Source organism: Dioscorea cayenensis, chromosome 14 (assembly GCF_009730915.1).
Source record: "Dioscorea cayenensis subsp. rotundata cultivar TDr96_F1 chromosome 14, TDr96_F1_v2_PseudoChromosome.rev07_lg8_w22 25.fasta, whole genome shotgun sequence".
NCBI lineage: Eukaryota > Viridiplantae > Streptophyta > Magnoliopsida > Dioscoreales > Dioscoreaceae > Dioscorea > Dioscorea cayenensis.
Window position 1 is genome coordinate 17,933,983 of NC_052484.1, and position 16,862 is coordinate 17,950,844.

The 16,862-nt window shown below is 31.0% G+C and overlaps 1 protein-coding gene across 3 annotated transcripts; it reads right to left on the bottom strand.

The window, feature by feature from the left end:
* Nucleotides 1–10,544: 10,544 nt before the first annotated feature.
* On the bottom strand, nt 10,545–16,335 carry LOC120275644 (serine/threonine-protein kinase PBS1-like). 3 transcript variants are annotated; one of them, XM_039282281.1, is made up of 6 exons: nt 15,982–16,335; nt 15,192–15,409; nt 14,883–15,072; nt 11,929–12,320; nt 11,448–11,520; nt 11,174–11,332 (listed from the first exon to the last, which is right to left on the bottom strand). In XM_039282281.1, the coding sequence occupies exons 1-6, from the start codon at nt 16,100–16,102 to the stop codon at nt 11,313–11,315; spliced, it is 1,014 nt and encodes a 337-aa protein (XP_039138215.1). In that variant the 5' UTR covers nt 16,103–16,335; the 3' UTR covers nt 11,174–11,312. The 3 variants fall into 3 exon arrangements, with proteins under 3 accessions (XP_039138214.1, XP_039138213.1, XP_039138215.1); XM_039282280.1 differs by lacking the exon at nt 11,448–11,520 and having other exon boundaries at nt 10,545–11,332; nt 15,192–15,280; XM_039282279.1 differs by lacking the exon at nt 11,448–11,520 and having other exon boundaries at nt 10,545–11,332.
* Between the last annotated feature and the right edge of the window lie 527 nt (nt 16,336–16,862).

The following is a 16,862-nucleotide window of genomic DNA, read 5'->3' on the forward strand; positions in this document are numbered from 1 at the left end:
TTTGCATTTTCAATTGATTTTGTGTTTTGATTGATATAAAATAGTGCTGAAGATAACAAAGACTATTGAATGCTTTGTTTTATTTTTTTTCTATGACATGAATGCTTTTTAGGGTGTTTTTTTTTGTATGCCAAGTGGAGTTGCTAAATTTTCATTGATTTCTAGAAAAATTATTATACAATATAATATTTAAATTAAATAATAATAATAATAATAATAATAATAATATTTTATTTATTATTCAGGGCCAGGGAATCCCCGAACCCAAAAAATCCCCGTGGGGACGGGGATGGGGACGGGGAAAAAAATTCTCCATATTCGGGTTCGGGCCGGGTCGGGGATGGAAGTAGAAAATCGGGGCCAGGGCCGGGGAATGTGTCCCTCGATAAATCCCCACCCCGTTGACATCCCTAGTAAATGAGGTATATGGTGATGTAGATGGTATTGAAGAAAAAGCCAATGATATTGATGATGAGAAGACAATCATGTATTTACTGCCACTGGTGTTGATAAAGGCATATGTAATCTTTAGCATACAAGTGAAGAGTGATATCATATAAGGCGCTAGACTGAGTTCTTCAATCATATTCCTGCCCTCAGGATAAACCACTCCATAAAACATTAGCCTGTAAATTAATTAACATAGAAAGTCATGCTTGATATATGTACATATGATGATGTATATTGATTCAATGAAATCAACCCAGCAAGCAGAGATTTAGTTAGATTAATTTCAAGCGTACATACACTGGGGTTAGATACTGACATCCAGAGAACACACTCCCTGCCAAACAAAAAGAAAGGAGAATATATATAATTAGTAGTTAATTAATTACTTTGAGCTGGAAGCTTGAACAGTACTTGTGCATATATATAATGTTGGTTATGATTGAATAATTGAAGAGATGCAGAGAAGTAGTAATCTGAGTTGAAGAAGCTGAAATTGTCCTGGTGGTATAACTTCTGATTTAAAGGGTGTATGTGTCTTTTCAAGTGTTTAAATTTCAGTTAAGTCTGTTAGCAGATTGCTGGAAGGAAATCAACGGCTGAGATTGATTTGATCATGGATGGAGAGTAAGTTCGAGGTAGTCAAGAGAAGAGAAAGATTAGTCTGATCAATGGCCAGGATTGTCTGATCAAGGTTTTGGCATAAGTTCGAGGCGAAGAGGCTTAGACAGTCAAGTTAACTGGATGCAGACACGTGGGTTATGACTAAGCTGGTTCAGTGCGTTTTGGGTACCCAAGTTATGTAAAGTAAATAGATATATAGAAAGTTGTGAAAAAAAAGTTAGAGAGATTTGAAAAAACTCTGTTCTTAAGATTTGTATGAATTATCCAGTGAGATTGAGAGAGTTTTGATCCTAACTTTGTATAAGAAAGTTGTTGTTCATATTCTCAACTCTTGTTGTATTGATTTTCAGAAGAAACAGAGTTATACAAAGACTGGTATCTTTATTTCAGTAAAGTTGATCTAGATTTACAGGTTTTCTTGATCCTTTGAGTTGTGTGAATTTTCCTGTTCACGTGAACAAGTTTTGAAGCTTTCTTTGTATAAGAAACTTGTTCTTCATGATCTTAACTCTCTACGTAGTGATTATCATATAACTCTCCATCCCAATATTCTGCACCTGCACCAACAACAACAATAACAACAAGAAGTTCCCTACTTCATCTATTTACAACTTAATTCAAGTAGCCCTTGCAAATATATATTAACCTCTCTCTGGTTTTGATCTTTCCCAGCATGGAACTGTTGATGTTGATTGAAGCTCTGGATGTGATGGATCGCCGGCGGTGGTTGCTGACAACAAGATGGAGTATGGCAGCAGGCATGGATACTGATCAAGTACGAGAATGGAGTCATCCGAGGAAGGGTGTCATTTTGAAGTTTTTAGTCTTAGACCTTTTGTAATAGAGAGAATGGATGTATTAATTGCATTGTATCTCTCTTTGTCTGAGCCCAACCAATGGGCATGGGTGTTGTAGTGGAAGAATGGCCAATAGGGCTTTGTGGGATTATTGTAATCAATGGTAGTGGAGAATTGACGGGGTCTTAAGCTACTTTTTGAATATATATCTTATGGAGAGCTGGGTGTTGATTGGCCTGGAAAAAATCTCTGGAAAGTCTTCTTGTGAGTATGTTCCTTTAGTGTGAGTGCTTTAGAGGAGCATTTTATCAAACACATTAATACCTGGTGTGTTTGCACTGGCATTTCGTCGAACAATCTGAGTTTTCTCAGTCGTTTGAAGCACCAGCCAGCAGCACTCCCGTGACCTTGTTACAACCTTCAGTTCTTGTGTTTTCAGGGGCGGAGTATGGGAGGTGGAGTCTTCGGATGAAGACGGTGTTCAAATCCCAGGAGGTGTGGGATATTGTGGAGAAAGGCTGGGTTGAGTCCAAGGATGAAACAGTGGAGAAGGAGAACAGGAAACATAATGCTAAAGCATTGTGTCTGATACAACAGGCGGTAGACGGTCCAAATTTTGGATCGTATTTCAGAGGCAAAGACGGCCCATGAAGCCTGGGAGATCTTGAGGAAGCATTGCCAGGGTACAACCAAAGTCCGGTCGGTGAGAATACAAGCTCTTCATCAGGACTTTAAAACATTGCAGATGGAGGACACCGAAGGGGTACAGGCTTATGTATCTCGGGTCGTCGCTGCTGTCAACCAGATCCGAGCGCTTGGTCATAAGCTTGCAAAACCTGAGGTTGTATCCAAGGTACTGAGAAGTCTAGCTCCAAAGTTCGACATTGTAGCTGTGGCGATTGAAGAATCCAAGGAGATCTCGAAGCTAAAAATAGAAACAAAGACATAATTATATATTAGATAAATATTTGTAGATAAATTTATGGACGTTTCTTTTGGAAAAAAAATTATTTTATGATTTTACTTTTTTAGCAAATATTTGAATTGTGTAAATTATTATATTTATATTTTTGGCACCGTATTTGGCACGATAATAATATATTAATATATTTATGTTTTTGGCACCGTATCTGGGACGGTTTTAATATATTTATAATTTTGGCACTGTATTTGATATGACATTAATCAATTTGCTATATTTGTATTTTTGACACTATATTTGTCACGGTATTAATAATTTACTATATTTATATTTTGGCACAGTATTTGGTACGGTGTTAATATATTATTATATTTATATTTTTGGCACCGAATTTGGCACGGTATTAATAAATTATTATATTTATATTTTTAGCACTGTATTTGGCACCGTATTAATATATAAATATATTTATATTTTTGACATAGTATTTGGTACGGTGTTAATATATTATTATATTTATATTTTTTTGCACGATATTTGGTACAGTATTAATATATTATTATATTTTATATTGTTGGCACGATATTTAGCACCATCTTAGTATATTATTATATTTTATATTATTGGCACGGTATTTGACACGGTATCAATATATTATTATATTTGTACTTTGGCACGACATTTGGCACAATATTAATACATTATTGTATTTGGGGTTTGGGCACGGTATTTAGCACGGTAATAATATAATTATGTTTTTTTTAAAATATGTTTTGCACTGCATTTGACACTGTCATATAAAATTATTAAATTTATATATTTGGCACGGTATTAGGCACGGAATTAGAAAATATTTTTAAAAAGTTCATATATTTGACACGGTTTTTTAGTTCCGTATCAAATGCTGTAACAAATTTGTTACGATTTTGTTTCCTTGCCAATCTTACAGTGGGGATTTGAAAATTTTCTTGTAGTGACAACATAATTCAAATAGCCCTTGCAAACCTCTCTCTCTCTCGATCTGAATTTTCCCATCACGGAACTCCTGCAAGCTAAGCCACATGAAAGGCAGACCATGAAGAAGGTGATATATAGACTACTTAATAACCAAAATATATATATATATATATATATACCTATGATGTTGCATACGAAGACCGAAGGATCGTCCAATGGTAAGCTACCCATCTTCTTATATCTTCTTCTTCTTCCTCCTCCTCTACTAGTTATAGTACGTGTACTCAAATTAACCACTATTGCAAACCTGCTTGTTTTTTAAAAACAAAGGTTTTTTAAAACAAAGGAGAATGGTATGCATGTATAATTTGGAATATGGTAATGCATATATACTTTGGAATGATCACACCGTTCCACGTCACTATGCACGTGCGAACCACGTGACAGGCCTGCCATGCTCGCCGTGTGTAGAGGGCTACTAATTATATTTACAACTTTTGGTGACATATCATGGAAAACTTTTAAACCATATATAACCAAATATGTGCTGATGAGTAATGCTCACCTTTGTGAGTACTAAGTCTTGGAGGTTGGCTTTAATATGCTAAATGAGTTTTGGAAGTAGATGTGTAAAACATCATTTGTTTAGAAGAAATATAATTTGCATTTTCAAAAAAAAAAAAAAACCATATATTTATACAAATGAATTTATGCATTGACTTAGGATATTAACGAAAGAAATTATACTTGTAATATATAAGAAAAAGAAATGGGTCTCAGGCTTTCAGCAAATATCACACATGCATGCAATTAAGATTTCTATAATTCTTAGAATTTTTGGTAGAAGAAGAATTTGCAAAAAAATTTAAATATTGTAAAGTAGTTAGAGATTCCATTAAAAAAATATCAACCAAGGGATGATGAATGTAAAAAATAATTTTTGCGTAAGAAATATACTGGTTTGTAATCTAATAATGTTTTGTAATAATTAATATTGGTATCAAACTTGTGGTTTTGAATGAATGTGGCATTCTCACTGGTAGTCCAAGGTAAAAAAAACATGCATATATGTGCTTCCTGGAAGCTTCATTAATTTTCTTAATTAAAAGTTAACAACATTTTTCATTATGGTCTATTTAGATTTTAAAAAAGTGACATCAGCCTCAAAATGAGAAAAAAAAATAAAGAAAAAATGTAAAACAAAATAAAATAAAATAAAACCATGATAACAAATTTTATAATGCAAAATAAATAATATATATATATATATTAATAATTTAGTTCTATTTAGTTAGAGAACAGCTTCAGCTTTTTTTTGCATAATTTATAATTAAAGTGGAAAAAAAGATTAAAGATTAGGATTATTGAAAGAGAAATTTTCTTATGTAATAATTACTTTAAAAACAGTTGGATTTTAAGCTATCAATTTCAAATATAAATAAACATTAAAAATCGTTTTATTTGATCTTACCACCAGGAAACCAAAACCATATTTAATATTTTGAAAGGATCATCAAATTAAATATATATATGGACATGCTTAGAAAAAAAATTTATAAAATAAAAACTCATGAAGTTTTCTTTTGACGAATTTATATTTAAAATTAAAATTAAGCGTCATCATCCACCATGGATCCAAAAGACATCCTATTTAATTCTTGCTTTGGATTTGAAGATTGTCCTTATGTGAAGTTTAATTAATCAATTAAAACTAGTATCTAGAAAATTACAATTGTTTAATAGACTAGTGACAAACATATGAGATCTCCCACATAACATGCACATAAGAAACATACATATAAAGTCAAAAGGAATAATTGTTATTATAACATAAAGCTCCCAGTACTGTTATCTGCAAAGAATTTTTCAAGGATTCTAAGTTTCTAACCCCCTACCTACTTTTAAAATATATGAGAAATAAAATAGCATTTTTTTTTTTACTATTGTAGGGTGGTTTAAGTGTATGGTAAATTTTTATTTACAGGGCACCAAACTACAACTTTTTCTTTTTTTTTTTGGTATCTAAACTTTAATTTAAAACTAAATAGTTACACAATTTTAATTTTATTTTATCGGGTGGTTACCCGAGAGATTCTGATTGTTTTTATGATGCAGATGCCTAAAATTTTTTGTCAAAACATGCATGATACACTGTCTACCCAGCTTAAAATTTCATCTCATTTGCTTACAGATAATTTTCTACATCATACTATAAAAAATAAACCGGATTCTCTTGGGTGACCACTCAAACAAATAAAATTAAAGTTAGATAACAATATTCAAATTGAAGTTTGGATCTCAAAACGAAGAAGGACTATAGTTTGGTGCCCTATCAAAAAATTTATACTCCTCTCTTTATTTGATTAAGAGTATTTATTTTTAGAAGCTTTTCATACCCCAAATTATTTTAAGTGCTGATTTTTAAATTTAATCTCACAAATTTATTTAAATACATTATCTTTTACCATTGCAATAGTAAATCCTCAACTTTAGTGGCGAAAGAGTATAAAAGGGTAAAATAAGAAGAATAAGTTAAATGTTTATAGTATTTTTAATTCAAACTGCTTTTGATACCCTTTCTGAAACGTGAAACTATTAAAGTGAACACTCATTATGAGAAAGATGAAATAACTTATATGGATTTACAATAAAAATAGCAACAAAACACAAGTTAAGAGCCAAGTTTAATTTGTGTGAGATAAGTGACAAGCCATCTTAGTTTTTTTTGAAAAATATATATATAAATATATTTCTTTTTCTGTAAATATTCCTCAAAGCCAAAATCTATTTTGCATCTACTTATCCTTTGACATCCTTTATGAAGTGGCACTTATCATTTTTGTCCAAAAAAAAAAAATCACTCCCAATTTTAGATAATATGAATGTTTTAATTTTTATATAGTAATTTTATTTAAATTATTTATTTAATATCGTGAATAAATATTTAATTTTTATTATATTGTATGTGTATTATATACATTAATGACAATAAAGAATATATGGTCATGACATTGTTTTGATTAAATCAAAAGAGGAAGCTTCCCAAGACATATCTCTAATTAATCACAAGAAATATATATATATATATATATATATATATATATATATATATATATATATATATATATATATACGCTTTCACATATGATCATGGCATTTCTTTGATTAAATCAAGGGTGGAACCTTCCTACAGATATATTATTCAATATTTTAGTTTATAATAAAATTTTAAAATAAATAAGGCGTTTCTAAACTCGAATCAAACATTTAGCTTTTCAACGTCAATGACTTAAGACAATAAGACAATGTAGAATTTTTATAACAAAAAAAAACCTTACTTCTCATGTTGAAAGTGAGGGAGGTTGGTAGCTTAATTTTTCGTTTTAGAAATTAATCAACAATTTTTTAAAATAAAATTTAAAAAACAATTTGTTTAATAACTAAATCTGAGTTTCTAAGTATCTGATGCATAATAAATAAATAACCAACCTTTTATAAAACAAAAGCCATGTTGGTCTTATAGAGATGTTTAATTTTTGCATATCTTTAATTAATTTTAGCATCATCAACATGTTGTCATTATAGTGTTGTATCAGAGGCAAGGGTGTCAATGATGTGCATGTTGCGGCATGTAATAGTTTGATTAAATTAGTAATTTATTTTAGTGTGTTAATTTTTCTTATTGACTCTATCTACTCAAGTGGATTGATTGTATTTTGGTTTTTAAAATTTATTTATGTAACATAAAAATGAATATATATATATATATATATATATATATATATATATATATATATATATATATATATATATATATATATATATATATATATATATATATATATAGGCATCAAAAATTGTGGGGTTTTTATGCAAAAATTAGAATTTTTCGGCTAAATTGATAACCTAATAATACATCATAGTGAATGAGTTATGTATTTTTTTCCCCACTCTTCTTTAGATTTTATACTAGATTTTAATAAGATTGATCAACTTTTCAAGAAGAGTTTTCTTGGGTCAACATTGGTTGCTTAGCCTTTTGTTAATGAGAAGTTGGTGAAAATTCTCACATTCTTAAGTTAGGGTTAGGGTTTCTTGCATTCTTGAGAGCCAAAATTATAATTTCTCATTTATCTTGTCTTCTCCTTCAAATTTTGATTATTGCATGTATTATTCATTAATTGTTGATGTTCCTAATGCTCATTGTATTAGTTTAAATCTAATTATGATTTAAATTATCTCCGTGATAATTTGAAATTAAGTAGATTTAAATAGTAAGAACATTATCATTTTAGTCTTACGTTTGTATTAATTCTAATTAGTATTGTTGATAATAATCCATTTTAAAATTTAAATTAAGTTAATCTTTTGATGGAAAAGAATACTATATAAACCAACACCAAGGTCCCCGATGTACCGTCAAGATAGATTGGAAGAGTCTTAATTTCTTAAGTGTAACCAATGTTTTTTTTAAGTGCAGATCTCATTTTTCTTTAACTCATCTAATTCTGAAAGTAATAATATGTTTTACCAAATAGATTTTCTAAATATATTTCCAAATAACATGAATGGCAAGTTGGCATCTAACAAAACACAAGTTAAGAACCAAGTTTTGTGTGAGATAAGTGGTGAGCCATCTTAGTTTTTTTAAAAAAATATATATACATATATATACATATTTCTTTTCCTATAAATATTTATCAAAGCCAAAATCCATTTCTTTTCCTATAAATATTTATCAAAGCCAAAATCCATTTTGTATCTACGTATCTTTTAACATCTTTTTATGAGGTGGCACTTGTCATTTTTTGTCAATATATATATATATATATATATATATATATATACTCCCAATTTTAGACAATATGAATATTTTAATTTTTATATAGTAATTTTATTTAAATTATTTCTTTAATATAGTAAATAAATATTTAATTTTTATTATATTGTATTTGTATTTTATACATGAATGACAATAAAGAATATATGATCATGACATTGTTGTGATTAAATCAAAAGCGGAAGCTTCCCAAGACATATCTCTAATTAATCACAAGAAAATATATATATATATATATATATACGAAAGTTCCACCCTCGATTTAATCAAAGAAATGTCATGATCATATGTGAAAGTGTATATATATATATATATATATATATATATATATATCCTTTTGATAAAATGAATAAACCGATACATACATAAAGGTTTACTTTCATATAGTGTCATGACATTCCTATGATTAAATCAAAAGAGGAATCTTCCTACAGACATAGTATTCAATATTTTAGTTTATAATTAAATTTTTAAATAAATTAGGTGTTTTTTTAACTCGAATCAAACACTTAGATTTTCAACGTCAATGACTTAAGACAATAAGACAATGTAGAATTTTTATAACTAAAAAATCTTACTTACATGTTGAAAGTGAGGGAGGGTGGTAGCTTAATTTTCCATTTTAGAAATTAATCAATAAATTTTTAAAATAAAATTTAAAAACAATTTGTTTAATTATTATATAATAAAATTAATTAAATAGAACTAAATCTGAGTTTCTAAATATCTGATGCATAATAAATAAATAACCAACCTTTTATATATCAAACAAAAGCCATGTCGCCATTATAGTGATGTTTAATTTTTGAATATTATCTTTAATTAATTTTAGCATCATTACCATGTTGTCATTATAATGATGCATCAGAGGCAAGGGTGTCAATTATGTGCATGTTGCGGCATGTAATAGTTTGATTAAATTAGTAATTTATTTTAGTGTGTCAATTCTTCTTATTGACTCAATCTATTCAAGTGGAATGATTATATTTTGGTTTTTAAAATTTATTTATTTAACATGAAAATTAATATATATATATATATATATGACATCAAAAAATTTTGTGGGTATAAGAAAAAAATTATAACTTTTTGGGTAAATTGGTTACCGAATAATACAACATAGTGAATGAGTTATGTATTTTTTTCCCTCAACTCTTCTTTAGATTTTTTACTAGATTTTAATAAGGTTTATCAACTTTTCAAGAAGAGGTTTCTTGGGTCAACATTGGTTGCTTAGCCTCATTTGTTAATGAGAAGAATGTGAGAATTCTCACATTCTTAAGTTAGGGTTAGGGTTAGAGTTTCTTGCATTCTTGGCTCTTGAGAGCCAAAATTATAATTTCTCATTTCTCATGTCCTCTCCTGCAAATTTTGATTATTGGATGTATTATTCCTTAATTGTTGATATTCCTAATGCTCATTGTGTTAGTTTAATTCTAATTCGAATTTAAATTACATCCGTGATAATTCAAATAGATTTAAATAGTAATAATAATATTATTTTAATTTTAAACTTCTATTAATTTTAATTGATATTTTAGAATATAAAATTAAGTTAATTTTTTGATGGAAGGAATTATATATAAGTCAATACTAAGGTATTCGTTGGAGCTTTAAGATAGAATGGAAGAGTCCTGATTTCTTAAGTGCAGCCCATGTTTTCTTTAACTGAAAATCTCATTTTTTTTGTTATCTCATCTAATTTTAATGGCTGAAGGTAAATGACCCTATTTCTGCTATTAATTAATCGATTATTTAATACAACATATTAGATACGATACTATACTATGACTTTATGATACGACAAATTTATATGCTTAAATATCCCATATCATACTCTAATTATTAACACATTGTTATATTAATCACCCAACATGCTATTAATTTTCAATCTTTAGGGTCAAACCCAGCACTACTGTAACAGTAATGTTCATCCACTATTCTGAACACGCTTACATTAAACAATCATGCCAAGTGAAATTCAAAAGACATGCTTTGCTTATTGCTTTTCAAAACAAACCACAAAATTTCTAAGAATTTTCATAACACCACAATAAGCAACCAGCAGAAAAGAGTTTCTCAGTTGCCACATCACATGCCTTCTTCCTGCCTCTGAATATTACATACACTCAAGAAAGCTAACATGTTAAAAACCTCGCCCTTTTTTTTCAGTAAACAAACACTTCTCATAAGACAATTTAATAAAAAAGCAGAGCAAGTGCTTGCATTATACTCTATCCATCTGCATTTTATTTTCTTTTTTTTTTGGGTAAGTAAGAGATAGTTCTATCCATTTGCATTTGCAGAATCTTTATTTCCTTGCCGATGTTTTTCCCGCCAATTCTCGCCCCATAACTTGGCCTCAGCCACCGCCCGCTCCCGATCGAAACCTTTATTCAAAATGCTCATGATCTCCCTCGGCGAGTCTTCTTTTTCCGAGTCTAATTCCAACCTACGCCCTGATCCACTGCTCTCGTCGGCCTTTGCTACAATTCGACCAACCTTGGTTTCATCCGGCACACTGCTGCGGCTTCTTCCTTTATCACTGGGGTCATAACCTTGGGATGCCAAGTAGGATAAGGCGGTCACAACGTCAGCAATGAGAGGCCGAGAGGCCGCTTGTTCTTGGATACACATGGAAGCAATCGCGAGAGCTTGGTAGAGCCCACGCATAGGAAATCGTCCTTGCAGCTTTGGATCGGCCAGCTTTGGGAGTTTCCTCCTGTCATTGAACATGGGCCTCGCCTGCATTGCCGTGCACTTAGTACATTAAAGAAACAAGAAAAGAGTACTGCAGATAAAAATGTCATTCTTAAAGCGAAGATGCAGTATGGGATAGCTGTCCAAATAATGTGATTACCTTCACAAATTTCAGTGAAAGTTCTCTGGAGTATCTCAACCATATTACCTAACTCTTGAACCAAAAATAAGGCCTGTGTGCAACGAATGACTTTGTAAAGACCTCATTTGAATGATGAAATGTTAAAAGGATGCCATTGACATTACTGAATTGACGGAGGTCTATTAAGCAGTTCTTTCAAGAAAACACTCAAATGCAGATATCTGAAATTGTAGATTGGCAATGTTTCTAAAATTAATAACAATAAAATCTTAATTATTCTCCACCAAAGAAACCTTCCACGTTCTCAATACTAGTAAAGTGAAAACAGAGCAGTGTAGTTGTAGTGCTTTAGCATCTGTTGAAATAAGTTGTTAGATGATACTGCAAGTGTTTAGAACCAAATGAAAATTTTTGTTTAATTTGACATGCAAAAGACTCGGGATAAACAGGGGCAAAATTTAGTAAATAAACTAATAAAGCAACAGAAGAAGAAACATACCCATGCAACAAGATTCTGTTCGCCATGTTCTTTGGTGCTATCAATGGCCTTCCGTCCGGTAATGAGCTCCAAGAATACAACTCCAAAACTGTAGACATCGGACTTAACAGTCAGTTGGCCAGTCATAGCATACTCCGGAGCACAATATCCATAAGTTCCCATCACTCGTGTCGAGACATGGGACTTATCACCAGTAGGGCCCAGTTTTGCAAGCCCAAAATCAGATAACTTAGGATGGAAACCCTCATCCAGTAATATGTTCGATGACTTGAAGTCCCTATAAATGACCGGTGGATTTGCTTTATCATGGAGGTACTCCAACCCTTTGGCCGCACCAGCTGCAATCTTCATTCTTGTATTCCAATCGAGTGCTTCCTTCTCAGGAGGAAGATCTGCACAAGGATATTTGTAACCTATCAGTAAAGCTTTCTTTTTTTCAGAAACTGAAAAGGCAATGGCAATGTTCTAATGAAAATAACCAGGTTTCTCTAAAGAAAACATAAAAAAAAGTAGTACATCAAAGTCTTACAGATTAAATCAGACCTCCTCTTCTGGGAGTGGGTATACATATTGGTTGCTGTACTTTTGAATTTTGGAAATTTCTCAACATGCCAATGAATTAATAGATGTGTGTATGTATGTCAAGCACACTAATCAATGTGGAAAAACAAAAAGCTAAAGAAGGGCTAGAATGCTGAAGTTATTACGCAAATAAAAATAAGGACTGAACATCCAAAGGCGAACATATATTATATTTCCAATGTAAAGGTCATCTGATAAAAACCCCCAATATCCTTGAAGGAAATGTTAGATCATAATTCTGTGGCAGTAATTAAACGTTTGGATGATTAACATTTAAAAAAATGATAGAAATCATCTGAAGTTGGAATCAATATTCTGAGATTACTTTAATATTCTATAAATATATTTTTTGAGTAAGACAAGTTTTCAATGGCATGTGTAGTATTTTGCAATCATTATTTCCATGATCAGGCAGCATTCCTGCCAACCCTTGCCACCCAAATGGTCAAATCCCAAGGAGTTGCTGACTGGAAATTTTAACTCAGCTTATCAAAGTTAGTTGTCATCAATTGCAGGCCTTGGTCCTTTGGTGAGAATTGTAAGGATGGTAAGCTTCAGTAATAATGTATACCTTTAAAATTTTACCTATCCCTTGCTAAGGGAGCATTTTTCCTTGTCTAGTCATATTCTAGTCTTCTCATAAGTTTGGTGCCACAACCAACCTGACCAGTATGATTTTAAATAGAAGGATCATTGCATGCAAATTGACATTTGTTCATACTGAGTTATGCATAGATGCCTCCATTATTGAAGATAAAACCTAAACTATCCCCTCGAAATCCTAGCAAGAAACCAAAACTCCTGTTGAGGCAATGTATTAAGATTCAAGACAACATGGAAGTTGTAATAGAATGTATGCTTTATTGTTCTGCCTGGATGGAGTCACTTAAATTGTGGTATATTTATCGGTTGACATAGCCATAAGCAGCCATATTGATATTTTCTCTGTTGTAATCAAAGCAATGAAGAATTAAATTCATATTATGACATAAATTTTATCCAAACTTCTAATGCAGAAGTCATTACTGATGGTACACTCACTATTCAAGTGAACTCAAATCAGACTCTTACCATACACTTTCTATGTATTTGTTCAAATCATTAAGTTAAAGGCCCACCAAAAAATGGTAAAAAATGCAAGTAGCACCACAATTTAGGTGCTGGATAGGTTATCAAAAATCTAAATCAGATACTTGAGTACTCATGCAACAAAAAAAATTTTAACATTCCACCTGAAGCAAGCACTATTAGCAAAATACACATCAAAAGATGAACTAAAGATGCGTCTCTCCAAAAAACAAAGAAATTTAAAAAAAAAACAAGAGTTACATATTGTAATCATATTGAGAAATAATCCCAATAAGATTCATGTCATGCGATCTATAAATCAACTATCATGTGTGTAGCAGACAACTGGTACAACATGGTTTCAACTAAGGAAACCTTTTTTTTCCTTCGATGAAACAGCGATATCTTGTCACTTTCAAGAAAATAGCCAACAGGAAAAAAAAATAAAAATGATTAAAATATATGAAGGAAACCATTTTCTCTTAACAACCCAAAGAAATCTATCTGAAATAAAAAAATGAAAAAGCATGGATGAGAGTCTTATAAATTGTCTACTCCATGTTCCTGAGTGTCTTCCCATCTCAAGGAAAGAGACTCTGAGATAGGAAGGAATCGTACAAATATTAAATTATAAACTAAATTGCCATAATGACATGTAAGCACCTTGAATACATCATGACAAATAATTTTAATGATTTTAACAACAACAATAACAATAACAATAAAAATAAAAATAATAATAATAAAGACGGTAGAAGTTAAAAGAAGCAAATCGCCCATAACTATTTATTTCTAGATGGAATAAATGAACAAAGAACTGCTCATCCACATATTAACAATAAACACTTTATTTATTGTTACTTAAAATACTTCATCTTCAACTCAAAAGTCCCTTACCATGCTATAAAACTTGAAATGCTAAGGACTTCTAATAAGAAATAAAATTTTGTACATCTCATACATTGCTAATCAAAGTCTTAAATCACATCATGTATTTATACTACAATGTCATGTTCTCAAAAGCATATACAAAAAATTCACTTCTAAGTCTTCAGAATCATTTTTTTATGGCATAATAGAAAGAAAAGTAATGGAACACTGATGAAATGTTAAAAGAAAATTCCAATGTTAGAATCTCATCATTATATCACAAATTCCGTTTGCTTCCCACCAGGCCATCATCATGTTTTGAAAGAAGAAAAATATAGATCATCAAACTGAAATATGTATTTTACGTCAATCATTCTTACACTATAAAGTCATTAGCAAAGTACCAATTACAGAAATTAATCAGACAATCATACCATGTAAATGATCCTCCAATGACCCCAAAGGCATGAACTCATACACGAGAAGGCGTTGATCTCCATCAGCACAGTAACCGATCAAATTAACAAGATTAGGGTGATGCAACAGACTAAGCATCAGGACCTCTACAAGAAACTCTCTATTTCCTTGGAGCCCATTTCTGTCCAGTTGTTTTATGGCTACAATCTGCAAGCATTCAATATCAAATCAAATAAACTTTCATAGAAATAATCTCAGAAAAGAAATTAGCATTAAGTATACACCATAAAAATATAAAAGAACTTCACAAATGGGACAAAATATACCTGTCCAGTGCTCTCTAAACGTCCTTTATACACCCGTCCAAATCCACCTTCCCCTAAAAAGCAATCTGGTCTAAAGTTCTTTGTAGCAGCTGCAAGTTCCCGGAAAGTGAAAGTCTGAGCAGATATATTAACACCAGCAATCTCTTTCTGAATTCCCAATTCCTTTTTTGAACTAACTGAAGGACCAACCGCTTGTGTTCTTGCTTTGACCCTATCCACTATTCCACATACATAAATGATCACCCAATTTCAAAAACTAACTTTTCCTTCAAATATAACCAAAAAACAACTCCCCTAGATCTACTTTATCTAGAAATTCAAGAAGCACCGAAGCTAGAAATGCTGACGATTTAAATTGAACACAGCAATCAGAAAAACAATCCAATCAAAATCATAGTGCATCTCAACTATCACAATTCAACATAAATCATGAATTACAAAACTTCAGATCAGATCCAAGACAAGGCAAACAAACAAGTAAAGAAATAATAAAAGTCCAATTTATTTGGAGAAGAAAAAAAATCAACTCCTCAAATGCAAAATGCAAAACCAACAATCATAATTCAGTACCAGCATTGAACTTGATCACACACCAAACCCAGAATCAGATCCAAGACATGAGAATAACAGTAGATCAAGCAATCAAACAAATACAAATTTCCCCATTCAAAACCAGAACATCCATACAGTAAAAATTCACAATAATTATTAGCAAACTATAAGCTAAAATCAAATTCAAGCTTCAGAGAACAACAAATTCAATTCAAATCAGCACAGAGTTTCAACTAACCAGTGCCCACTCTATCGATCCTGGGAGGGGCCATGGGCCGCTCTTCCCTCTTCTCAGTCTTGACGCTCCCGCCATTAAAATCCTCTTCCTCCTTCGATTCCAAGCATGGAAAACACCCCATCTCTCACAAATCAAAATCCAACAAAAAACCAACAAAAAAAAAAGGAAAAATCAATCAAAATCACAGCTCCAAATCATAATCCCCCTCCCGCTTCGCATCAAAAAGCCACGGGGAATCAAACTCCCATCTAAGCCCTGATCGAAAGGAGGAAGCTTGCGAGGAAATGGATCGAAAAGGTGGGAGCTTTGGTCGGGAGAGTGTCCAGAGACGAGGCCGGCCGATGGGTTGCGCTAATTAAGGACATATTTATACATAGCACTAATGATATGTCTTAATTTTTTTTAATTTTAATTAACTTCACATCATTTTGTAATAATTACCCAAAAAAAAGCTTTGATATTTTGTCTTGATTTTTCATGTTCGAATTTTAATTATACAAAAAGATGTAATATTAGACATTTATTTATTTCTTTTAGTTGAATTGAATTATTAAAATAAGATATGTTAATATTTAAAAGAAAACATCATTTAAAAAAAAATTATTCAATAAAAGATATATATTTCTATTATCTACTAAAAAATTTGAATATGGAAAGTCTTCATTTTTTTTTATATTTTAATCAATTCAACGTCATTTTGTAATTATGACCAAATGAATGGCTAGATATTTTATTGGATTTTTTCATGCTCAGATTTCAAATAAACAGAAATATGTAATTCCTAATTTTAGAATTTCCTTTTGTTAAATTAAATTAAAACCTTTTCACCTCATTTTGTAATATTACCGAAATATATATATAAATATATATACCCATGCAGC